Genomic DNA, 27,586 nt, shown 5'->3' with positions numbered 1-27,586 from the left:
CCTCCATTCTAATGCTTGAGGAGCTCACTTTTATTTGCATTGCCATTTCTTACTAGAGTGCATGGCACAGTAGAAGGTCCTTAATAAATGCTCATTCATTCATTCATTCAATTCTGCTTCTAAAAGGACTGTTCTTTATTGTCATCAGAAAAGCTGAAAAATCCTTGCAGAACATTTCCCTGCCCCCAGCCTTGCATTCTGTAACAGATTTCAACACAGTACTGTGCTTCACAGAAAGCTCTCCCACTGCCATCTCCAGTGCTCAGAGGCAGCCAGGAGCCAAGGGAGTTCCCTTTGGTAGTATTTCCCTGAAGAGCAATGACTCTTAAACGAGAAAGGGTTTGCAGAATGGTCATGACCAACTGCAAATCACTGGCAGGTTGCATTACTGACCTAGTTTCAGAGCATGTGAATATAGATTTTTGAGATTGCTGAGGCTTACAATTATGGTTTGATCTGGATTCTGTTCCTGGCAAAAAAACCCATCCTCATTTGGGAAGACAAGATGGAAATAAAGTTATAGAATGGGTGCATGCTGAGAAAGGGAGCGTAGAGGATGCATCAAGGGCCCATAATAGGTAGTTGGGCTTACCAGCTCAAGTGTGCTCCATGGTCACTTGACTCAACTCACTCTGTCTCTTTTCGCTAAAAGGTACAATATTACCAAAGGCCATCATCTCTCCTCAAGAGAAAAATGATTAAAAACATACAGCCATGGTGTGGTAGAAATGGCAGCCCTAGTTCAAGTCTCAACTCTGTTTCTTACTATTCAAGTGAAGTTGAGTGTGTCATTCCCTGGTCCTCAGCTTCTTCATCTGCAAAATTAGGGGATTGGGTTAGATAAAAATTTAAAGTCCCCACTACCTATGAACATACTATAATTTGGCCATTGGAAGGAATGTATTATGTAGTCCCACTTCACCTGAGCTATTTTTTGCAGAGACCAAGAACTATTGAAGACATGAAGTCAGTCATCTGGCAGTGAATGCAATTGGGGACCCTGCACAGACCATCTATCTTTTTAGGGCCAGCTAAAACCAAAGCTTAAAAAGAAAAATCTTCATGGAAACTTTTACTGTCACATAAAAATCTCAAATGAAGAGAAGGTGGCCTTGATTTATAACAATGATGATAAAAAGACAGAAAAGTGGCTCTCATTTGTTATCATTCCTTTAATCATCTGGACACAGGCAGAATTAGTTTGTGCCAAATGTTGTTTGCTTGCGATCCGTGCCAGTCAACCTCATGGACCCATTCTACAAGCACAAAACTTAATGGTGATGCAAAAGGAATGACAGCAGAAATCAAGAGAATTCCTTGGCCACAGATCACCTTTCCTGTTACTCCCCAACTCCTGCTAGGTATAACATGGGCTTTACACAAAGATTCAAGATAGTACATAGTTTGAAACCTCTTTAGGCCTAAGCTAAGTGGCATATAGGGAACTATGAAGCATAAGGTGCATGCAAATTCCACTCTTGGTATTGGCGCCCTACATCTGGTACTCCGCACCACCATTACCCATATACAATGTATAGCTTTTGGTTGGTCAGACTTAGTTACTTGGGCTCTTAATCCTTCGTTCTTCAGGCATTAGGTGGCTAGGTAGCTGCTTGTTCATTTTCCAAAGACAATTGAACAAGGGCTATATATATCTGATGGACAACCAACAGTTGGACATTTAGGACATCCAGATTTGGGGCAGTTTTCCCTTTTTCCCCTTAGTGGGTCTACTACCTTCTGTCCTAGAGAGAGAAATGAAATGCAGTCAAGGACTGGTGATAGAAATTCTAGCGCAACTTTTATCTTGTGTAAAGACAGAAGTGGTGCTTTGTGGCAAAAGGAAGGAAATCAGAGTAACGGTAGGCCACAGAGACAAGAGAATTTCTTGGCTATGTTTCTGGTTTATTTTAGGGCTATTGTTCCTTCCCCCCTCCCTCCAAAAATGGCTGAAGTCTAATGTCATTCAAGGAAGCCATCCCCAGGCTCAAATACATTTGCTATTTCTTCATTGGCCTCAAAAACTGTCTTCGATTAGTGATTATTAAACACTGTTTTAGGCCCTGGAGATAGATACAAACACAAAAATTAAATAATACTTGACCTTAAGCCCTGAAATTCTTATACATACATATGTATGCATGTATACACATACAGACACTAAATACTACATTTACTGGGGAGACGGAGGTATTAACTGGAAGAACCAAGAACATCTTCGGATTCCAAAAGTTTGAAGTAAGGAAAAGAGTACTTCAGGCCTGATGAGGCATGGAGGTAGGACACAGGATATCATACATAGAGAACAGCAAACACGACAGTTTGGTTGGATCATAGAGTGCAAAAGGGGCCGGGGGAGGAGTAATGTATAATCAAGCTGGAAAGATAAATTGGAGACATTGTGAAGGACTCTCAATGCCAAACACAGGAGTGTTTATTTTATACTAGAGGCAAGTAATTGGAGCTCTGTGGGTAGGGGAGTGACACAGCCCATTGTTTTAAGAACATCAACCTGGGGCAGCTAGGTGACACCGTGAATAGAGCACCAGCCCTGAGTTCAAATGCGACCTCAGACACTAGATACTTACTAGCTGTGTGGCCTTGGGCAAGTCACTTAACCCCAATTGCTTTGCCTTCTCCCCTCCCCCCCCCCAAAAAAAGAGTATCATTCTGAGGAGTATAGGCTGGGATCAAATGATCTCTCTCAAAATTCCCCTCTAAACAACTTTAAAATAACTTAAAAGAGGGGGAAAAAACTTTTCTGCACAACTAATCAACACAGTGACCATGTCTAACATACATAAAGGGAAGAAGGGGGATATTCTCAACCCTTCTTGCCTACAGACCTCTTTCCCTTTGCAAATTGTTTGGCAGCCAGAGCTGGAGAGTAAAGGAACATTCCATGGCCTGGGGGCGATCACTCAGAGATAACAAAGGGAGGCAGTCAGTGCCCATCATAGACATTTTCTTTTCACTTTCTTTCTTTCCTTCCTTTCTCTTTTTTCTTTTTCCCTTTCTTCCCCTCTCTTTATTTTCCCAGTCCTTTTCTTCTTAATCTTTATTTCAGGGTAGGGAAAGCACTGGACTGGTAATCAAAAGATATGAGTTTGAGTCCTGTCTCTAACAATTACCATCTACGTGTCCGGTGGTAATTGATTTAACCTCTTCCAGGCTGCTGCTAACCTCAGTTCCACAATATTCTTCAAGGAAATGAGCAAACTAAGACTCACTGGGCCTGCTGATATGCACTTATTTTGAAATGGTCAACAAATGCCAATGGGAAGCAGAATGTAGAAGGAATTCCCTCCTATCAATGAAGGACGTCCTGTGGGATCATTCAGACACTCAGTTCTGTTTTAATGGGTTCTAAGAGATTGATGACAATGCCGTCTTATAGAAAGTTTCTATTTAACCCTCAGAGTCCATTTTTTCATTTCAGAAGAATTAAAAAGACCGCATATTTACAATCACCAAACTCACTCACAATTGGACAGTAACAGAATTCTTTTGCCCACTTTGAAAATTCATTTTCATCTTATCCCCACACTGTAGATAGGAATTAGGAGCTCCCAGAAAGTTGGAGTCCAGGTAAAGAAATTCATTTACTGATTGATTCAGACAGTCTTTAGGAGATCAATTCTTATCTGTTTTCTGTCATTGAGGAATATGCCCATAAAAGATAGTGTCAACTTTGCTGGACAGAAGTTACATAGCCCTACTGTCAGCTTTTCAGTATTTTGCTTCTGGCTCCCAGAAATTTTATTCTCAGGAGAAATTTTCCTGTTTTCCCTGAGGTTATCCTGCACAAAAGCAACTGTGCAGCTCCTGTAATTTAAACATCATTTCACTTAGGCACATGGCACATTCCACCCCCTTCCTTTAATCTTTTCATGCTTTTTGAACAAGTCCTTTTCTGATGCCTACCTTTGAAAATGGCTTCTTTTAAATTACAACCACAATTCAGGTATGGCAAAAACAAAAATGAAATGTTGAAAGGGAAAGATATAGGGGAAAAAAAACAAAACTTTGGCTAAATCTATGTCCTGAAACTTCCCTGTTCTGTGCTACTGCCTGTATCACCATAGAGACCACTCTGCTCACGCCATCGATACTGACCAAGGCAGTTAGTACTTACTGTGAGAGTGCTTTCCTTGCTCTGTTTCTTGCCTGGAGATGGAGACCCTGGGTTCTGGCAAGAAAGGAAAGAAGCATCATCAAAGCTGCTCTCCATATTTGGCATTTTTTGCATCCTGATTTTCAGAGGAGGAACGAATGCCTAAGCCTGGTGCCAAGAAAGCCCACTATATTCCGTTTAACTCCTAAGTCACCATGCCCAGGACAATGGAAAACAGCACCATACAGCTCCCATCTTAGCTCACTGAAGCAGAGATAAAGTGCTACTTATTAAGGCAATTCACTCAAACCAGGTCTCTACCTACTCTTATAATCAGATTGTGATTTGTGGAGTTAACCCTTCAGCTACCCTTAACTACTCTGCTATTGTCTCTGCTACATGATACCAACAGAACCCACTGAGGACTAAAACATCCTTTGTACTGTGAATTTAGTAAATGGCTTCTTATTCTGAAATATCAAGGTATGGGGATCTGGAAAAATACTATGAGTGATATAATTCAGAATTCAGATTTCTTTGCTATCTCTCTCTGAATTCAAGTGAATCACAAGGAATTTTCAGTTAAGCAGTTTTCAGTTCAGCTCATTACTTCTTCCTTAGTTTCTTCCTTTTCCCAGGAAGGAAGCCATAGTCCCAGTCACTTTAAGTCCACACATTTCCTAGATGATTCCCAAGGTCCTTGTATTTTAAAGCTTGGATAACAAAGAATGATCAGACCAAAGTATTATTTTCTGGTAGTACAGGCCATGAAGATAGAAAAAGTTGGAAACTCAGTTCTGGGACCTTTTTTATCCAATCAATGTGTGACTGAATATAATCAGGGTTCCCAGAGTAGGACTTTTAACAACAACTTCTCGCTTTGAACACTCCAACAGTAAGAAGGAGATCAAGCATTGGACAACATCACACATTTGTCTAATGACTTACATTTTCATGCTTTCCTTTTTCTTTTATTGGGTGGGTCAGAGGTGGCAAGGAGAGGATTATGGTATGTTACAGACAAACTATGGGATCAACAAATATTTGATAATGTAAATTGTACTATGTAAAAGTCATGACATACAAAATGCCATGAAAACAAGCAAATATATGTGTGTGTGTGTAAATATTATATATATACCTATATACATACATATAAAACTTTAATGTGTACAAAGTTCTTCTGTATATTATTTCATTTATCCTCATATAAACCCTGGGAGGTAGGCCCTATCATTGTCCCCATTTTACAAATGAGGAAACTGAGGCTGACAGAGGGGAAGGGACTTACCCAAGGTCATACCACTAACAAATTAGACCTTAGAACTTCCTAATTCTCAGTCTAACACTATACTGACTATGACATTTGATTCTGCAAAAGGCAACACTTCCTGCTTTTAAAGAATTTACATTCTATTTGTGGGATACATGTACATAAATAATTACATTTAAGGTAATTTGAAGATAGCTAACAACTAGGTTGAGACAGGCAAGACTGTCCGTATGAGGTGGCACCTGAGTTGAGCCTTGAAGGAAGCATACTTCAGGCATGTGGAACAGCCTACGAAGTAGAACAGAGACAGGAAATGGAACAGAGTTTGGGGAGCAGCTAGCAGGCCAATTTGACTGTAATGTGAAAAAATTGTGGAAAGGTAGATAGTCCATGGGAGATGTGATGAAGCCTTAAACTAGAAGAAGAGTGGCCTTATACAATGCAAAAAAGGGGACAGATTCAAAAAATATGTAAAGGATGAATAAGGCTTGGCAACTGACTGGATATTGTTGGGAAGGTGAAAGAAAGGGAAGAGTCTAGGTTGAGCCAAGACCCTGAAGTTATGAATTTGGTTATGAATTTCTCATCAGAAATTGCAAAATTTGAAAGAGGAACATGTATGGGGAAAAATAACTGAGCTCCATTTTAGGTATGTTGAGTTTGAGCTATTGATCGAACTTCCAAGTAGCATGTCTAGTGTGCCACTGGTGATGTAGGATTAACCTTCAAGAGAAAGGTTAGGGCTGGATACATAAACCATTGGATAGACAAATCATTTGCTTAGAGAAGCAAATGAGATAACTTAGAAAAAGAGTACATAGGAGGAAGAGAAAATGGCCTTGGGGTACACTCATGCTTGTAGGGTAAGAGATGAATGACGATGCAGGGAGGTGGAACATTCGAACAGGTAAGATAGAAGATCTTAGAAGATAAGCATCATAGAAATCTAGGGAGGAAAGAGTATCCAGGAGTAAAGGGGGTATTCAATAATACCACAGTTGCAGAGAAAGTAAGATAAGGCCAGAGAAAAGGTCATTGAGTTTTCCAGTTAACAGACAACAGCTTTATTTGAGTGATGGGAGTCAGAAGGTTGCAAGGGGTTGAGATAGTAATTGGACAGTTACTGCTGAACAAAGTTATTGTGAGGTTTAAATAATTCTGCAAAACATTCTGCAAAATTTCAGATATACACACATATGTATATATTTAAAGAAATGAGTAGGAGGTAAAAAAAAAAAATGAAGGCAACCAATGTTGATGACTCTTTCTAGGAGTTTAGCCATGAAAAGGATAGGAGATATAGGATATGAAAAATAATTTGGAATTGTAGGAATAATGTCACTATGCACAAGGAGTTCAGTGACATTAAGGTAGAATGGAAAAATACACAGTCACTTTTCTGGTGATATGAAAAACCTGGAAACCAAGTGAGTACCTACAGTTAAACAATGGCTAAACAAAATGTGACATAAATTCAACAGGATATTTCAGTGAAAAAGTATTGAATATAAGGAAGTCAGAGAAATGTGAGAATGCTTCTAGGGACCAATTTAGGATAAATTAAGAAGACCCAGGAGAACAATGTGCACAATTCCTACAACCAAATAAAAGAAATCAACATAGACAATTATCCCAACTTAGATCAATTCAATAATCAATGACAGTCTAAAATATCTGAAGACAGTTCATCATGTCTTCTCTTTCTAAGGCTAAACATCTTCAGTTTCTTAAAATATGTCACAATTGAGTTTCCAGACTTTTTGTGACCTTAATCATTGCACACTGAAAGACTTCTAGGTTGCTGATGTTTTTCTTAAAATCTGGAAGTGAATACTATACTCCAAGTAAAAATAAAAACTCACATTTAAATAGAGCTTTAAGGTGTGCAAAGCTCCTTCTTCAAAGGAAGTATTAACACAGATATTATCTCCATTTTAGAGATGAAGAAACTGTGACACAGAGAGGTATAACAGATTCACAAGTAAAAAATTTTGGACTTGGAACTGAAATCCTACTGCTCAGGCTCTGAATCCTTTCTGTTCCACCAGATTAATTTGACTAAAGCAGAATACAATGAAGTCATCACTTCCTGCAATCTAGACAGCAATGTTGGAGGATCTATGGGAGCAGAATATTGCAGGCACTGTTAGAGGGTTGATATAGTAGCTAATTATACTAAATTGCTCTTTTAAAAAAAAAATCAGTGTAAGGTACTGTCCTTTTCAAAAGGAGTAGGCTAGTGTTGAAAAGAGCATGAAAATACTTTGGCAAAAAAAATTATGGATATTATTAAGTGGTTAAGGGTGTAAGATAGTGTTTTTGATAAATGAACATTTTGATGCCTAAAAATAGTATGAAAAGAAATTTGGCTTAAAACGACTGCAAATCTGTACATGATAAAACCTAATTTTCAAATGGGATTTGAGCAATTTTGGATGGAAAATGAACTGTGATGCAAACATAATATCTCAAATCACCTTTTGACGAATGTAGTTATACCTCATTTGTATGTGAACAATTTTTATGGGGCAGAGAAATAATTTTTATTTATTAATTTAATTTTTAATTATTTATATTTATTTTATATTTAAATATATTTTATATTTAAATTATTAATTTAATTAATTTATTAATTAAAAATAGGAAAAATATGAGTATGAAGAAACAGCTTCAAAGACACAAAATGAGATGGAAGATCATGTGAAGAATTTAGAACCACAGGGCATTTGTGATCTCTCAGCTAAACTGTTTTAAGACTTAAGAGAATTAACCTAAAAAATTGAGAAATTATATAATTATTTGGAAATAGAGTTATAATTTTTAAAGGACTATTAATTGTTTAGGAGAAATTTGGTGAACTGCTACCTTTTAAGTGAAAGATGCAGCACTAAATGCCAGGAGCCTCTTCCTTAAGCTGTTGAAAAGTACTAGGTTCCCAAAGTGGGCCATACTGTCCCCGGGGGTGGTGGTGCTGGAATGATCCAGGGTGGGTGGGTAATAGTTCAATAGGGGGGCACTGAAGAAAAATAAGGGTTAACCTAACCTAACCCCAGGGGGGTGATGAGTAATTTTTTTTTTCAAAAAGGGGGCAGTTACCCAAATAAGTTTGGGAACCTCTGGGACTCTAGAGGCTGGTAAAGTGTAGAAATTTAATAATATTTCAGAAGTCTCATCAGGGGGGGTGAAAAAAATACTTTTTTCATCAGACTTGCTTGAAGACACAAACAAAAGGGTCAGTCAGGTAACGGGAATCTTGAGCTATCTAATTCCTGATTGGTTGGAAAGAGGTCACATTGAACCAGAGCTTCAGTTCCAGACAATCCTCTTCAGGAAGTCAGAAAGAGGTGATTAAAAGCACCTATTATTCTTCGTTGTTCCCCTCTGATTTGAGAAGAAAAATAAGAAAGGAGAAAGCAAGGTTTTACAGATTCTACGTAAAGAGAGAAGCTGAGTTTTAACTGGACAGTGCAGAATTTTGGTATGAAAAAGTTTGTTTGACTCAGAGAGTCAATTTGAGATATTTTATTGTAAGTTCTTTTTGCTACAATTTGGACAATATAGCATCCTGGTAAGTGAATACCTGCTGAGGTTGGTCAGTAGTGCCCTTAGAGGGCCAGCTATATGAGCTCTGTGCTACCGCTTAAAGAAAACTAGCGAAATTAACAGTGCAACACTTTCCCAACATCCTTTAAGGGTGATTCTAAGTTGAAAGAGATGGCAAATGCTATGATGAGCTAGGAACAAAAAAAAAAAAAAAAAAAAGAGAAGGGATTCTGCTTAGTGAGGATCAGAAGAGAAGCAGGTGACAGAGAGATGGTTTCATGTGGTGCTGACACTCCTGAATGGACCAATCACATGCAGGTCTATTTTGAACCGCCTTGAACATATATATGAATTATTCCCTGCCAGTTTGATATAAATGTGTTCCTGCTTTCCCTTACAGACACTGAATGAATTGGCTGAGAGAGTGTGACCCAGATCTGTGTAACATATCTTATTAGTCACAAATTTGCTTTAATATACAAGTCATCCTTGCTGCTATAGTATTGTTGTGTTCGTCCTTTGTTGCTGAAGAAGACCATGCCATCAGAAAAACGACGACACGACTTGCATTTGACTTTGTTTTGAGTGAGGGAGGGCTGGGCAAGATCACCAATCTCACTTTCTCCTCCTGAGCCATCTGGACCCAGTGACCAGATATTCATCAGGATGACTGGAGATGACCCAGGATGCACTGGAAGACCTTGGCCCCTTTGGGGCAAGGCCTATTCAGGTACTCACTTAGGGTGAGGTAATGTCCATTCAGTGAATAGGCCTGTTTAAGAAGTAGTCAGGGGATGGCTGCTTCAGCGAGGCAAAGAAAAATAACTAAATCAGGCTGGGAGGGAAACAGCAACAGTTACTATTGAAAATCACTCTTAAGTCAGGAGGGTTCAGAAAACAGCCCTTAAGTGGAGCTTGGGCAGGGGTCTAGTGTGGTACAATCTATAGACTTCAGAGTACAGTAGGTTTAAGGTTTTAGGAAAGGAAAGGAAAGGAAAGGAATATATACTATATATACACATTCTATACTACACTACATAATATATACTTTTCTACATACTATAGAAAAGAAATAATGATTATGTTTAAGATCTAAAAGTGTCATCATTATGAGTAGCTGGATTGAGTAAAAGGAAAAGACAACATTTGGGGCTCAAGAGCTAATGTGGCGAGTCTCAGGATGATATTTTCCCCACAATAAGTTTAACCCTTAGGAGTGAGAGAATGAATATAACTATGCGCTCCTGGTGGTCCTTCTCTGAGAAAGTAGAGCTGCTAGTGTAAGGCTAGATCAGAGTGAGCAAGCCAGTCCAGAGAGTGAGCAGACAGATATCCATACACCTATGTGAGAGATGGGAGGAATTAAAGTGTGGGTGACTACTACATTGTTTTAACGATTATATTAATTACAAAAGATGGACCGCTAAGCAGGGGAGGAATATATTTAGAAATAAAGGTTCAAAAATAAAAGATGCCAATAAATTAAAAAAAAAAACTATTCATATTTGTTTTCAATATGTTCTTCTGTAAGCAGGAATGTGACAAGGGTAGCATCCAATAGTGGGGGCAGCACAGTCTTACGTAGGGCTTCCTAAACTTTGGCAGTCCACACATTATTGCTTATGACCCTAACCTGCACTCTTCCCATCAGACTCCTGTACCCCCACATCTATCTCCTAATCCATTCAAGTCCATCTAAAATGCTTATGGAAAAATTAATTTTCCATCTGTCCTCCATTAAGCAAACTCAGTAATGCCTTGTACCACCTCCTCCCTCGCATTCCTTAGGCTGCATTTCCTGGTCTCAGGCCAATATTGTGGCAGTTCCATCCAGATCATACCCTACATGTTTCTATATATTCTACTTTCTCCCCTCAATCCTGTATGCTCTTAGCCTCTCACTTCTTACTTGATATCTTCTTTACCACACATTCTAAACCTTTGATTACATTTATTAACAAGCCTCCTCCCCTACCCATCTTGAGAGATTTTGAGAGGGGGGGCAGGGCAGGGTTAGCATTGGGAATATTGAATTGGGAGTCAGAAGATGTGGGTTTGAATCTGAGTCTGGCTACTTACTGCCTGCCTAGGTATTGGTAAGTCATATCATCCTCTGAAGCTTCATTTCTTCATCTACAAAATGAAAGGGTTGGACTAGTTAAATGCTAATGTGCCTTCCATGTTTAAATCTATGATCCTGTGATCTTTCTCCTCATCATTTCCTCTTGGGGTCCAGGAGGAGAATGGCTCCGCTATGAAATGGAAAAATGAAAGTCAATTATAAAATTGTAGTCATAAAAAGGGCTTGTGTGGAGAATTAGTCAGACTTTCTGTGGTGGGGGGATGTGGAGAAGAGGGGAGAGGCAACTGGCATTAAATGACTTGCTCAGGATCACATAGCTAGTAAGTGTCTGAGGCCGGATTTAAATTCAGGTTCTCCTGGTGACAGGATCAGTGCTCTATCCACTGTGCCACCTGAGGGCCATCTCAGGGCGTCCTGATCAATATCTTGCCACTGGATGCAGATGGCTCCAGAGGAGAGAATGAGGTTAGTGACTTTGTATAGCCTTGTGTCACTTAAATCCAATTCACTTGCAAATCATGACATCACCTTTCTGGTGTCATGGTCCTCTTTGAGAAAAAAGGACAAACAATAACCTGTGAGTAGTAGTAGCTGCCCCATTGGGTTCCCAACTGCACAGTTCCAATTGGGCAATGCATCCCTTTCCTTCCTTCTTTCCTCATGAGATATCCTCATTCATCTTGAGTTTCCACCCAAAGTTGGTTAACTTTGTCCTCTGAGCAGGACATCACCACTCTAAGATTTATTTAGCAAGTTCTTGAGGTGAGGCTGGCTTTCATTGATTGACCAACAAATGGTCCCTGCCCAAACACCATCTGATCATTCTTTGGCTCTGATGGCTCAGAGTGAATGTAAATAGGAACTGTTTCTGTTTTGGCCAGAAACCCTGAGGGTCTTCCTCTCCCACATTTTTTTTTTTGACTAGATAAAAGACCACTCTTTACCTCATTTCTTACCTAGCCTTAATCACTGAATGGGCCATGGTCTCCTACTACATGCAGGGCCATCTCCAGTCATCTTGACCTATATTTTGCAACTGGACCCAGATGGCTTTGAAGGAGAGAGTGAGGCTGATGACTTCAAACAGCCTGCCTCACTCAAATTCAATTCACTTGCACATCATGACATCACCTTCTTGGTGTAATGGTGCTCTTCAAGAAGGAAGGACAAACAATAGTCAACCTTTGCATAGGCAGCTGTTGTTCAGTCATTTCAGTCATGTCTGACTCCATGATCCCATTTGGGGTTTTCTTGCTGGAAAGGTTTGCCATTTCCTTCATTTTACAGATGAGGAAACTGAGGCAAACAGGGTTAAAGCACTAGCCCAGAACAAGTATCTGAGGCTGCATTTGAACTCAGGTCTTCCTAAATCCAGACTTCATACTCTATCCACTATGCTACCTGATCTCCTATTACTTCTTTTTGCTACAGAACACTTTTTTGGGGTATGTGGGTATGTGTGGAGGTAGGGAGGGGAGTTAGGATCTCCACAGGTTGAGGCTAAAATTCATATTTAAAGTGAAGGAGATTCCCCTCCTCCCAGCTTCTTGAATGTTCAGGTGCATTGTAGTGAGGATTTAGGTATCGGACTAGGTAGCCTTTGGGTCCTCTTCCAGCTTTGTGCTCCTGTGTCTTATGACAGCTCAATATCTATTACCCGACAAATATTGCTGAAGCTTCTCAGTAATTTTTCAGGTCACTGACAGTCTCAAAAGTTATCAGTGCCATTTATCCTTGTCAGCCTGACATTTCAGTAGAAGGGAAGGTTTGATGTCATCTGCAGATTTGCAGATTTTAGTACATGCTCCATTTTTCTGGTCATTTATAAAATTACACTATGATTAATCCCTACGATATTCCATGCTATATTTTGTCTAGAGGAAGTCTCAATAGCCATATAATATTCTACCATCACACCCCTAATTAATGCAATGAACACAATTAGCACCTGGACTCAGGAATCAAGGGGTGGGTTCAAATCTCTGTTCTGTGCTTACTAGCTGTGTGATCAGTTTCCACATGTGTTAAAATAGGCAGTAAAAATGTTGCTATACCCATCTCACAAGTCAAGTGAGATAATATATGCAGAGTGCTTTGTAAACCTTAAAAAGTAACAGAAATGTCAGTTAATATGATCATGCTTATTTTAACTGCTCCAGAACTAAAATGCATAACCACAGGACAGCTACTCTATAGTTACAATAATTTATGACATACTGACAGTTTCACCACAATGGCGGAGTGATGCTAAATTTAATTAGACCTTACTGGATACCTAGCTGACCTAGGCTTAAACAAAATACAGTTTTTCTTGTTTTTTACCCACTATCCAGCCACCTGTATTTGGGTAATTTGTTATGAAACATACCACTTGTCTGATATGTTAACTCCTGTAAGAGGTAAAAATAGATAATCAATGAGGTCCCTTCTTCTGACTTCTGGCTTTCCTGACTTTCTTCAAGTCCCAGATAAAATTCCATCTTTTACATAAACCTTTCCTGATGCCTCTTCATTCTAGTGACTTCTTTCTGTTGATTATCAATTTTATCCTGTATGTGGCATGATTATTTATTTATATGTCATATTAAATATTTGTTAAATATAATATACATGTATATTATATATAATATGTTATATTATATATTTACATGTCATCTGCCCCATTGAATTGGGAGCTCCTTGAGGTCGGGGACTATTTTTTGTCCTTTTTTTGGATATACCTAGTGCTTAGCATGGTGCCTGGTACACAGCAGGCACTTGCAAAATGTTTATTGATTGATTAATAAATACTTACTGACTGTCAAGCATCAAATTCTATGATTCTACAAAGTCCAGACCCATCGCTATGGTGATGCAGTACCAGGTCAAATCATATTCTCCTTCATTTTTGAAAATACTGCTATAAAGAAAAGCATCAGTACCAAACATAATCTTTTAGATCTCTCCTAACTTTAAATTTATGATCCTAATGAAACCAGTCAAGAAGAGGAATCATTCAACAGTGGAAACATGGATAAATTTGGAGTCAGAGGATGTGGGTTTAAAGTCCAATTCTGCTATTTATTATTTGTTTAATCCCAGGTAAGTCACTTAATTCCTCTGGACCTCAATTTACTTATTTAGAAAACAAAGGGGCTGGATTAGATGACTTCTAAATTATCTTACAACTCTACATTTAGGAACCTATAAGAATTGTCTGGAAGGGTAAAACAAATCACAAAAGGTTAGCCTGGGGGCATGTGACAAGCCATTACTTTTCTTGATAGTGATGGTAGGGATTTGGGGGATGATCTGCAACCAATGGAAGACAGAATGATCTCACTAAACCCCTACCTAATCAGTTGGGGCAACTATCTGAATCCACTAGACTCTACCCATATCATTCATAGCTCCTACCACCCAAATCCCAGACTTGAAGCCCACATCCCTTACCTGGAAATCACCAGTGGGTTTTCGGAGACTCATGTGGACAGCCTCTGACTGATGCACTGGGGTCCCTGATGAGTGGTAGCCGTTCACTGTGAGGGACAGAGACATTGGCCTCTAATTGCACAGAATAACAAGAGGGTACATCCTCCCCATATCCCAGTCCCTGGAGAAAGATGCCAGGATCTTTAGAAAATGGTCCGGACTATTGCCTAGGACCTCCACAGTGCTAAGCTCCACCTTCAATTCAAGAGAGAATAGATCCTGGAAGTGGTCCCTCCATCCTAGACCATCCTAGCACACCCAACTAGAGCTCTAAAAGTGGTTTGCTAGTTCCCACTTTAACCTGAGGGAGGGAAAATGGTAGGTGCTTGCTTAAGAATGAGAATAGAGAACACCAGAAGGCTTTGACACTTATGGCTCTACAGGTGACTTGCTCAATGACAGCCAAGAGCCATACTTCTTCAATATCTACTAAATGGTACCTGTAGGGTCAAGGATTCTCCTTGCCCCATCCCCCAACTGTTTCACTCTTTAGGAACAGCTATGCCTTTATGCTCTGAGTTTCCCAGGAAATCTGCTCCAAAACCTCAGTCTATTCCTAAATCTGGTTCTTTCAAACTATAGGCGATACCCTGATGACTTTTATATAACTGGGATTATAGAATCCCAGAGTTGGAAGGAATTCCAGAGGCCTCTTGCAATTAATACGTTCACTGACAAACAGCTATTTAGTCCCTGCTTGAGGACACGAATAAAGGGAAACTCATTACTTACTCCCCAAGCATCTCATCCTACATTTGGACAGTTCAGTTGTTAGGAAGTTTTTTCTCTAACATCAAGAAAACCTGTCTGTTTGCAATTTTTATCCAGTATTTCTTGTCCTGCCCCGTGGAGTCAAGTGGAACAAGTCTAATCTGTCTCACATATGACCACTTTCAAAATTATTTGGGTAGCTATTATGTACCTCCTGCTTTCTCTTCTCCAACTTAAACATCCATACCTCTTTGACCAATCTTCAGTCATGGCAAGGAGCTTTATGATCCAGGCCATGTTCTTTTCCCTGCTCTCCAGCTTATTAATGCCCTTACTAAAAATCTGGCACCAAAAATGAACATAATATTTTTGATGTGATCTGAAAACTATGACTATCACTTCTCTTGTCCTAGAAATTCTCAGTTAACCTCAGATCTTTGTCTAATTGTCTATGTCTCCTCTGTCATATATTTATGAAATGGAGTTTTTTTGAAACCAAATGTATAAGTCTTTGGTGTTGCTGTTCAGTTGTTTTCAGTTGTGTCCAATTCTTTGTGATCCCATTTGAGGTTTTCTTGGCAGAGATACTGGAGTGGTTTGCCACTTCCTCCTCCAGTTCATTTTACAGATGAAGAAACTGAGGCAGAGTTAAGTGACTTGCCCAAGGTCCCCCAGCTAGTAACTTTCTGAGGCCAGATTTGAACTCAGGAAGATGAGTATTCCTGATTCTAGGCCTGGTGTATCCACTGTGCTACCTAGCTGCCCTATGTATTTTATTAGAGATTCATAATTTCCTATATAATTCTATTTTTCTAGAATTTGTAGAAATGTTTGGGTTTTTTGGCTTTTGTTAAGTTCAGAATTTTAAAAGCAAAAAAAGCCCCTCATGTATTCTATTAAATATAATTTAACCCAGTGTTTTTGACAGTAGAGATTTTTTTTTTTTTGGATCATGCTGTACATTGTATTAGCTATTCCTTGCAGCTTTGTGTTATCTATGAACTTGATACGTGTGCTATCTATCCATTTATCCAAGTTGTTGATAAAGATGATAAACAGTAAATAAAAGATGGTGGTGACGTTAAATGTTTAATAAAATGACTCTTGAGGGACAAAATATACACATGAAAACTGAAAATCTGCATTATTAACATTTTCTCAATTCTAGACAATCAAGAAAACTACAAATCAAGCCCTCAGTTGTAATGCTTGCCAATTTCTGAGGAGCAAATGCTCACCCTGAAAATTTCACAATTGGTTCCAGCTTTGGCTGGCTGCAACACAACCCTGGTCATGGGCTGAGCACAGATTTTTGGACTTTCCATGAGAAATCGAGCCTTTGAGGTAGTGATGACTCTTCTTTTGATCCAACAATTCAGCCAATTCTGAATCTAGCCTCTTCCTTGTCAAGATATCCACAAAAATAGGCCTAGACAATTACTTTGCTAAAATCTTGACCACGTCAGTAGCATGCGCCACTTTAGCCCTCCATCTAATCATCTAGCAACCCTTTTAAAAAAGGAAAGGAGCATAGTCTGGTATGAACTATTAATTATTAAGCCATCCTACTCTTTGTGATCACTTTTTCCTTTCCTTTCCTTTTTTCCTTTTCTTTTCCTAGGTACGTACTTCTTGAATGATATCCTTTGAACCAGGTGTTCTTAAGCTATCTTATATTAGGACCTGTCTTAAACATTCTTGTGAAGCCTAGCCTCTTCTCCAAGGAATCTTCCTGACTATTTAGTATGAAATACATGAGATTACAAAGGAAACCAATTATATTGAAATACGGTTATTAAATTTTTTAAAAAGTCTATGGACTTCAGGTTAAAAACCTTCAATCCCTTTAATTCATCTAGGATTTTTCCAGAAATTATGTCTAGTTCATTGGCCTTTAGTTCCCTGCAATCAAGACAGCATTTGCTCTTCTTCCATTTGGCACCTTTCCAACTTCCAATGCTCTTTCAATGGTGACTGAAAATAGTCCAGCCATCAAATTATCCAGTTTCTTTCAGTACATAAAGTTATACCTCATTTGAGCATAGTGACCTAAACTCATTAAGGACAACTAGGTTCTCTTTTACTGGATTCCATTTTTATTATGTCCTTTCCAGTTCAAAGATCTGAGGAGACAGAGATAGATGTAACTTCCTACTCTAAAAGAGTTTACAATCTATTAGGGGACAGGAGTGTTTAAAATACTACTCAGGCAGTACTGTGGAGAATAAGTTGGAACGAGGTTAGAATGGAGGCAGAAATATGGGAGTACTTGAATAAGTATTGCTTGTCATTAACATAGAGAAGGGTTATATATGAGGTAATGAGTTGGAAAGTAAACTGTTAACTTATTTGTTTATTTAGTTACTAACTTTCCCTTAAGTACTTAGTATGCTGCAAATAGTGAAACTGCTGGACTCTGCCCAGGTTAGATAATATACTTAATTTGGATTTGTTCTGGGAGCTACCTTGGGAAAAACATTGGTAAACTAGAAAACACCCAGAAAGGATTATAAGATCATAGATTTAGAGCCAGAAGGCCATTTAGTCCAATTTCTCATTTTCCAGATGAGACCCAGAGGTCATATAATTTGTAAACAGAGCTGGTTCCTCTGACTCCAAACCCCTATCTTTTTCATTGTACAAGCACCCCCTGTACACAGGTTGCCAGGATGATTAAGATTATGTCATAACCAGATCGGTCAAAGGAACTGAGAATGCTTAGCCTACAGAAAAGCTGGCAGAAGGAAAGAAGGTATAATAGAGTTTTTTAATTATATGAAGAGCTGTCATACTGAAGAGGGTTTAAACTTCTCATTTGACCTCAAAGGGCAGAACCAGAAGCAATGAGAAGACATTGCGAAGAAGCATATTCAGGCTTGTTATCAGACAAATTTTCTAACAATTAGAGGGGTATCCAAAAGGGAAATGGGCTGCCTCTCAGGACATAAATAGAACCCTCAATTCAGGTCATCAAGCAAAGTTTGGATGGCCACTTTGCTGGGCATATTTTTGAAGGGATTCTTCTCCAGGTATTACATGGACCAGCTACCTCCAAGTCCTGTCTTTCAAGTCTGAGATTCTGCTGGATGCCAAGTTAACTGTCTTTAGCTCCAGGAGCTAAGCACCTCACTTCCTGAAAAGGAACATTTGATTCCTTAATCTGTTTTCTTATTACACCTCACTGTATGTCTAGTCTCTTGACATCACCCAGATAATTATTATTTTTCATAGCATCACAGGCCATCTGGTACAACTCTCTCATTTTAAAAAGAGGAAACTGTAGCTTAGGGAAGCTATGACTTGTCGAAGGGTTACAGAAGTGGTAAGCAGCAGATGTAGGATTTCAACACAAGTTCTCTGATTCTATCCTGGCTTTATTTAGTAGGTAGTTCCTTGTCTTTTTTTTGGGGGGGGGGGGAGGGAGAATCAGGGTTAAGTGATTTGCCCAGGGTCACACAGCTACTAAGTATATGAGGTCACATTTGACCTCAGATTCTCCTGACTCCAGGGCTAGTGCTCTATTCACTGTGCCACCTAGTTGCCCCTGGTAGTTACAATTGTGTGTGCCTAAGGCTTTGGCCTAATGAAACTTTGGCTTACAGGATGGGTACTCTTTCCAAGGTAACATGCTGTCCCCTATCCATGTAAGAAATGCTACAAAGGGAAAATTTCCTGGTTGACCTTTTGTCACAATGTAATAGCATTCATTGAGTTGGGACTTATTCCTATCTTGCTGTATCAAAATCTAATGGGCATATTCATGGAGATTAGCAGCAAAGATTTTTAGTGCACCATATTAAATCAATTTTCACTGACAAATATCCTACATGAGCATTCTCTGTCCCCTGATGGGGAAATCTGATCCTTCTTTCCAGAGCCATTGGAAAAGGGGGGGAAAATCAGGGCTCATGCAGTAGTTTAAAAAAGCAACTTAACTTAGATTTGGCAGAGGAAGGGTGGTCAGAGAGGAGTGCAAAAAGCTCAATGCATTTACTTCTAAAGATAGGTTGTACAAAGATTTGTTCAATAAATATAGCAATTTTTAAAAAGGCTCTTCCACATTGAGAGAAAAAAAGAAATCCTTACAGCCTCTCATCATCCTGTACATATCAAAGAGATTGCTTCTGTCTCCAGCACTCTCTCTCCTACACAAACACCAAAATCATTTGCTGGAAACTTAAATTTGTATAACTTACTAGCTTTGAAAAAGGGAAGAAAAGAGCAGAAATTTGAAGGAAAGACTTAAGCAATGGAAAATAATGATCAGTATTGGTGTGGCACTCTAAGTTAACAAGGTGTTTTATTCTTTGATCCTCATAACAACTTTGTCAGGTAGGCGCTGTTATTATTTTCCAATATCCCAAGTTAGAGTTGAAAAGGCCCTCAGAGATAATCAAGTCCAGTCCTTGCATTTTGCAGATGAGCAGAGGCACTCTTATCCAGAAGCACTCAACTTAAGTGTCTGAGGCAAGATTTGAACTCAGGTCTTCTTGACTCCAAGTCCATTACTTTAACCAGTATGCCATCTCACAGCCTCTAGGATGTGAGGATTTGTACTTTACAGTTGAGATGCTTTCCTGATAGGAACAGAATTCAAGTAGTTGATTTTAAAGATGAGGTAGAGGTTGTCCAGATAGTCTAAGTCAAGAGGAGAAATCCAGGGCAAAGAAAAGGGCAAAGACAGTGAATGCAAAGTCAGAAATAAGTCATCAAAAGTGAAGAGGGGCAGAAGGGAATTCAAAGAAATAAAAGAAAAGGGCCAGTATCTCCTAGCATCTATATCCCTTGATTTCCTTGTTCTAAGACGCAACTCAAGACCCTGTCATGGATGTTGTTAAAAAACTCTCCAGTCTTGAAATAGGTTGGATAAATTGGTCCCCCTTTTTCCCATGGACTTCCAGCTTCATATAACCCCATTTCCAAGTTCCTATTTTCCTAAAGCAGCCTTGTCTCCTATAACTGGTTAACACTCCTGGGACATGAGGAATACTTCTCACTGTATATCTCTACCCCATCATTTTAACCTTTCTCTAGGCCCTCTTACCTGCCTCTCCTTTCCCAAACTTTAGAAACCTTCTATCTCTGGAATCTTAGTTTTGCCATCATTCCATTCTTCCATCTAAAGTTCACCCAGTAGTAATTAATAGCTGCATTTAAGGGAAGTGGGAAAGAAGATAAAAGCCCTTCTCCATTCTGGAGTGGGGCAGCATTTCATTTTCCAATCTTCTTTAGTCCAAAATTATTCAGAATAATTTTACCGACCTTTTTCTTTTTTTTTTAAAAGTATAGGACTTTTTCTCATTCTCTACAGCATAACTTCTTATTCACTGGCCTCCTCTCCATTTCTACTGGGGCTCTTTAATTTCTCTTCTTAATTTCCTCCATTGTGCACTTAATTCTTTTCCTGAGCATCTAGGCCCATGCCAGGAATTGCTGCCACCCCCAATATCCCCCTCCCACACTAAACTAAACCATCAAAATCGTCTGAGAATGTAAACTTGGGAAATCTGCCTAGCTCTACTTTTCCCTTTTGCAGAGTAAAGTATTAAAGGGAGGACCCCAGGGCAGGATTCAATAAGGTGGCAGGATGTAGGGGAAAGGACACTGCTCTTGGAGTCTGAGGACTTGGGTTTGAAAGCAGGCTCTGATACTTAGTAGCTATACAGTGTTAGGTAAGACTGGACCTATACTTCAAAGAAAGGGGGAAAGGATCTAAATGTGCAAAAATGTTTACAGCAGCTCTTTTTCATGGAAGCCAAAAATGTGGAATGAAGGGGTTATTCTATTGAGGAAGGACTAAAACTGTGATTTATGAATGTAAAGTAAAATTTTTGTGCCATAAGAAATGATGAAATAAATGGACAATTTCAGAAAACTTGGCTGACATTTGTGAAGTAATGCACAAGGAAGCAGGTAGAACTAAGAACAATGTTTATAATAACAACATTTTAGAGAAAAGCAACTTTGAAAAACTCAAAAATTCTGATCAATACAATGACAAACCACATGTCCAAAGGAAAGAAGAGGAAAGTGCGTCCAAATTCTGCCCTAGATACTAGATACAAAAACACCTAACAATAACAAAAAAAAAGCCTGTGCAACCCTGGGCAGGGGATTATTCAACTGTAAAATGGGTACAACAATATACACCTCCCTCACAGGAAAGGATCAAGTTAGTTAATATGTGCCAAGTACTTTGCAAACCTTAAAGTGCTAAATAAATGCTATTATTATCATATAACAGAGATAATTCTACTTATACTGCCCACCTGACAAGTTGTGAGGAAAAGGCTTTGTAATTCTTAATGAACTAGGCAATAACAGTGTGTTACTCTTTCAGCCAGACACAAGTGAATTTGAGAATTTTTACAGAGGAGGAAGAAGTATCCTCATGAATTCCTGATTTGATAAAACTTGGCCATGACCAGAGGTTCCCCACCTTTGTACTATGACCCTGCATGTCCAGCACCATCTGAGCCTGATCTCATTCCTCTTTTCCCTCTCCTAGGTGTATACATCTATTGCAGTTTTAGATTTTTCTACAGCGTATGTCTACCTGGAAGTGGGCCTCAGTCAGTGCCAGGAGATGGAAGTGTTCTTAATATTCATCTGTCAATCAACAGTCAATAATACTTTATTTAACTAGGATTATGTTCTAGGAATTGGGTCTATGAAGCCCTCAAGGATCTCTCATCTACGTAGATAGGTACATTCCAAATGAATATTCATACAGCATATATGCAAAATCTATATACAGAATATGTACAGGGAGGGGGTGGAAAGGAATATGGGAAGCAGGAGAAGGGGTATCTGGTGGCTGTTAGATCAAACCGGGCATTACATCTATGCAGGAGATACTATGTGAAGAGTAAAGAGAAGGGTTTTGCTTCTGCTCCTCTGAGCTGAGTAACAAGCATTCCCTAACAAGGAAAGAGAATCAGTGCAGACAATAATTAGTCTGGTACTATACCTGGGGCTCTTCAGTAAATATAAAATATCTCCTGAAGCTAAAGATGACAGTATATTCTTCACCATCATGCACACACACAAACAACCATCCCATCTCTCCCTTACTCCCTGCCTTTTTCCCCCCTTACCTCATTACAAGAAGAACTGAGAATTGACATAGTACCTATTTATAACACATCTCTATGGTATAGACAAAAACACTCCTACCTGTCCAAGGAGAGTCTGGGCAAAACTGTCTTTAGAGTCTGAGAACAGCGGAGCTCCCTCTTTGTAGTCTCCTCTTGATGCCCAGGGCTTAGAGCTTTCTCCTATGGCCATGCCCTCAGAAATGTAGCCACTTTTTCATCTCCCACAACTCTGTCAGTTACCAATATTTTCCATGGTAACAAAAAAAACTACTTTATTGCAAGCATGAAAATTTATCATAGTACAAACTATATACAAGGAACAAAAAGTACGAAATTAAGCTTCACCCAGCTCAAAGAATAGTTTCACTTCAGAGATCTTTCTGTTCTGGATGCCTCTGTTCAGTTACCCAAGTCCAGCCTGTTCCTGGCTCAAATGTTTCTTCCTTGGCTATCTGAGAAGTTTGTACAGACAGTCCCTAGATTATGGGGTTTGTTCCCAAATCTGTAGGGGAGTTGTACGGGACACCAGAATAATTTCCACATGTAAATAATGTCATAAAAAAATTAAGTTATCAGGTTCTCCTAAAGAAGTTATTTTTACTCACAATATACCTGAAGTATATAGTACTAATACGCTATAGCACATAGTAAAGAATAGACTAGCTCAGATTTCTATAGTACTTTACACTTTATAATACAATTAGATATATAGTGCAAATATTATTATCTCTGTCTTGCCAATGAGGAAAGAGGCTAAATGACTTAGCAAGTCCAAGGAAAGATCATAACTAAACTTCAGAGTCTGATGTGAATGTAAGTACAATGATACCATGACACCATGTTGTCTACATTTTATATGTATATATATATATATGTATATATACACACACACACATACGTACATATATACATATATATGTATAGAATACAATACTTCCATTATACCTTAGTTTAAGTTGTAGCCAAGACATTTTTGAACTGTGATCATTTCTAAATTTGTGCCTTCATCCTTTAGCTGTAAAATGAGGATAATGTTACTGAATTGTGTATCTTACAGAGAGGTTATGAAGACAGCTCTTCAGGAGCTTAAAGGTACCAGATAAATTGTGAACTACCATCATGATTATTATACCTAACCAATTCTTATAGTATTGTTTCATCCTGAGTTTCAACCTAGATCCTGAAGAACATAAACATTTTGCCAGTTGGGAAGTGTAGTGGATAGAGTGCTGGGCCTGGGGTCAAAGCCAGAATTCAAATGCAGCCTCGGTCACTGTGCCAGCTATGACCCTGGGCAAATCATTTAACCTCTGTCTGCATCAGTTTGCTCAACTGAAAAATGAGAATTATTATGGCACCTACCTCAGTGGGTTGTTGTGACGATCAAATATTTGTGAAGTTCTTAGCACAGCGCCTAACACATAATAGGTACTTTACAAATGCGCCTTTCCTTCCCTTCCTTCCGTTTTTCTACAAACACTGAATCTACACATTAAGTCACCCAAATATATGACTTTACATTTGTGTATTTATGTATATCCATTTTTACTCCCAATGACCTAATCATTCATTTATTCCACAGTTTCTAGCCTCCTGGTCAGTTCTTTATGGTCTTAAGGGATACAGTGTGTAAGTTGGGAAGCAGCGAGGTGGAATAGAGGACAGAACGCTGGACCTGAAATGAATCTGACCTTAGACACCTACTAGCTGTGTGACTATGAACAAGTGACTTAATCTCTGTCTGTCTCAGGTTATGCATTTTTAAAATGGTGGAAATAATAGCACCTACCTCCTAGGGTTGTTATGAGGATAAAAATAAGATAATATTTGTAAAACACTGCTATATAAACTACATATAAACTTTTGCTACAATCATCAATACATGTTACTGTCCCTGATAGGATATAAACTCCTTAAAGAGAAAGGCGACTTCATTTTTACCTTTGTATTTATTCTTGGTGTCTAGTTAATAAACGCTTGAAGACTGACTGAATCTTAATATGTAACCTTTACAGAATTTCCTTGCACTGCAGCCTCCTTCTGGCACTCTTATTACCTCTGAACTTTGAAGAAGCTTTTTGTGTGTAATGTGATAATGCAGGAAAACTATGTAAAATATCAGAGTTGGACAAGCCCTTTGAGATCACCCAGTGCAACTCTCTTAAAGACAAAGAAAGTGAGTTCTAGAGGTAATAAAGTGAATTACCCAAGGTCACACAGCTAGGCTATGACAGGTGTGGAATTAGAACCTGGATCTTCCTCCTGTCAGTTAAGTACTTTTCTACTCCCTTATGACATGAGGGTGTAGTAAGTTGTGACACATCAGCTGGGATGAGGAGAAGAAGGGTTGGTGTGTTTTGAGAAACACATTTTTCCCTACCTGGATGTACGTATGTCTTTTGTAAATCAGCAATTCATAATTCAGACAACCTTCATTCTTTTCCTTGCTTAATCCTTTTTAATTTTACTCTCATCCAAGTAGAGTATTCTCACTGAACTTCTCTGGACAAAAGAAGAAAAAACTCCTGGACTAGCTTGAGCTATATATCTCTTTCAAATTCTTTTGGTTTCTGAAAGACAAGTCTTTCTTTAACCATTATTTACTATTAATTCATTCTTCTTTTTCCTTACTGCAAACACCAGGGGTCACTATGTTAGACATGTCTCATGAAAGAGATTTTAAAAGACTTCAAATACACGGAAATTTTGCACTTGGAAATGAAATACATGAATGACATATGACTATGCTCCCAGTTAGAGGAGGGGTTGGAATTTCAAGCCCTGTGATAAGAAAGGCCACTCTTTCCAGGGTAGCTTCCAGAGCTGTACCACACCCTCATGCCCAGACCAATTGCATGCAAGGAAATGCAAGGACAGGATAAACACAGGTATTTTTGAGAAATAAGGTATGACCATTCAGATAGATTATTTGTCAAATGAAAGGATGTGATTATGAATGGGTGCCTGTAAATCCCTCTGAGGTAACTCAGGGATCAGGATGGAAGGACAGCTGGATCCTTGTGTCTGTTTTTTCTTAGCATCCCTGCCACTTCAAATAATTAATATGATTTTAAAAAAACCCCAGCAAAAAGCAAAAAACAACACGCACAAAGTCATGTACATCCAAGCTGCCCCTTTTGTTTTCACATCTTGTGGTCTCCCATGCAGGATGTGGTCTGAAAAAGGGAATTGCATAAGTCTCTGGCACTGAGGGGGGCGATGCTGCTGCATGTGTGAGAAAATAGTCACACCTCTCTTTTGTCTTCTCATGTTCTCTCTTTTCTCCTTTCCCAGAGATCTTCCAAAAACACTTAGTTCATGGGGGGAAACCCAAACTCAAGTCCAAATCTCAAGTTAGTTTTTTCCCTTCTTTGGGTGGAAAAGAATACAATTTAAAGCGTCTTTGTGAACAGTCCAAACTTTACTGGAGGCTGTTAACAATAATAATCTTGTGTCTCTCACATGAATGCCTCTGTTCCTTAAGACTCAAAGCTCTATAACTCTCTCAGAGGCATCTTGTTTACCCAACAAGAATTAACTCCTACCACTGATAAACCTTGAGTCAACCCATGCAGTACTCTGAGTCAGGAGAACTAGATTCCTTAGTACTTATGTGATGCTAGGCTTATTATCTTAGACTCAGTTTTTCCATATGTAAAATGGACATAATACTTGTACAACCTACCTCACAGAATTGTGAGAAAAGCTCTCTGTAAACTTCAATGTAGCACAAAAATGGAAGCTAAAAATATCATTATTGTATAGTCAAAGGTAAAACTGGAATCTTAACCCAGATTTCCAGTTTTACCTTTCTCGTATACACACACACACACACACACACACACACACTTTTAATATTCTCACTTAATGTGTTTTCATTTGAGGTCCACAAAAATTGAGAGGTAGGTACTATTCTTCTTCTTCTTCTACAGTTGAGAAAACTGAGGCAGAGAGAGGGTAGGTGACTTGTCCAGGGTCACAAACCTAGTAAGTGTCTAAAACAGGATTCAAACTCAGGTCTTCTTGACTCCAGCTCCAACACTCTCTGTACTGTCCTACCTAGCTGCTTCCCTTTATACTGCTATTCTGTCTTAAACATAAAATTTACAAATCAATCTATCAGTATTACTTAAATTTATAATAACTCTTAATGGTGTTTCCTGGAATGGCAGCTCCAAAAGAAAACAATCATTTTAATGGTTTTTCTCAACTCAAACTACACTGTAAATAAGGGAAAATACGTAACATATTGTACCTTTTCACAAGGAACAGATTGTTACTGAGTAATGTCTGTTCAGATAGTCCACTTGAATGGGGCATGGGTCTGCTTAGAATTCCAAGAGAAAGAGTTACACTACAGTTACTCTCACAGAGACAATATTTCATTTTGAATGTGACAATGTGTACTTTGGTAACTGTTCTATGGTCATGAGACAAAGACAATTTATTTGATTATAGGAAGATGAGAATTTGGTTACTAATCATAAGCAACATTATTCTCAGAGAGCATGTAGACTATGAACCTTGACAGGATAAGGAGAGAGGGAGAGGGGGGACAAGACAGATTTCAGAAAAACTTAATTTCACATAATTTTACATAAAAATTATATTTTATAATATATAATAATTATATTTTTCATATAATATTTCAATACAACTTAATTTCATTGAATTTTTGAAGCCCGAAGTGATGGAAATTATAGTTATTGTTTAGGTCTAAGTCTAATTAAGAAATACAGTTTAGAAAAAGACAATCAGAGAAGTCCTTCAGCAGATCAATAGGTTTGGAAGAGGTATCATGGCTAATGAGGTGTTCACCAAGCCTAGCGTGGCTTAATTCAGCTTAGTAGTAAAAGTATTTGTTCCACACAGAAGCCACATTCATTAAGAAACTTTTGTGAACTGTTCCTGAGACATTTATTGTTCCAGGGCTGTAAGTTATCCCATGTCCATGGGTTTTCCTTCTTCATGTTGTCCTTGCCAGATTTCTGTGTCTACTCTCCCTCTACAGGTACTGAATGCACTGGTAGGAGAGTATGACCCAGATTTATACAGGAATTGTAATTTAATCATTACATTACAATTTGATTTAATGAGTATCTTTTATGTTGCTATTTCTTTTGTCTTACTGCTAAGGAAATGGTTAAATTTAAGATCTAAACATGACATCACTATAAGGAGAAATATATTCTCCCACAGCAAAGTTACCCCCCTAGGAGAGAGCTTCAGTATAACCTGTGGTGGTAGACTTTCTCTGGGAATCTCAACTGGTCAGTTTGAAGAAGATACAGTGA

General features: G+C 38.7%; 1 protein-coding gene across 11 annotated transcripts in view; it reads right to left on the bottom strand.

Annotated features, from left to right (window-relative positions):
• Positions 1-27,586, bottom strand: part of GAS7 (growth arrest specific 7) — a 282,359-nt gene that overhangs the window by 42,193 nt on the left and 212,580 nt on the right. For 10 of the 11 annotated variants that reach the window (XM_072645087.1, XM_072645089.1, XM_072645096.1 and 7 more), the window contains 2 exons: positions 14,446-14,531; positions 4,136-4,189 (listed from right to left, as the gene is read on the bottom strand). In XM_072645087.1, coding sequence (XP_072501188.1) covers positions 4,136-4,189; positions 14,446-14,531 — 140 coding nt within the window. The remainder of the gene's footprint in view (positions 1-4,135; positions 4,190-14,445; positions 14,532-27,586) is intronic. The other variant, XM_072645088.1, reaches the window with a different exon arrangement.

This window comes from Notamacropus eugenii, chromosome 2 (assembly GCF_028372415.1).
Source record: "Notamacropus eugenii isolate mMacEug1 chromosome 2, mMacEug1.pri_v2, whole genome shotgun sequence".
NCBI classification, from domain to species: Eukaryota; Metazoa; Chordata; class Mammalia; order Diprotodontia; family Macropodidae; genus Notamacropus; species Notamacropus eugenii.
This window is presented reverse-complemented; position numbering and strand designations above follow the sequence as displayed.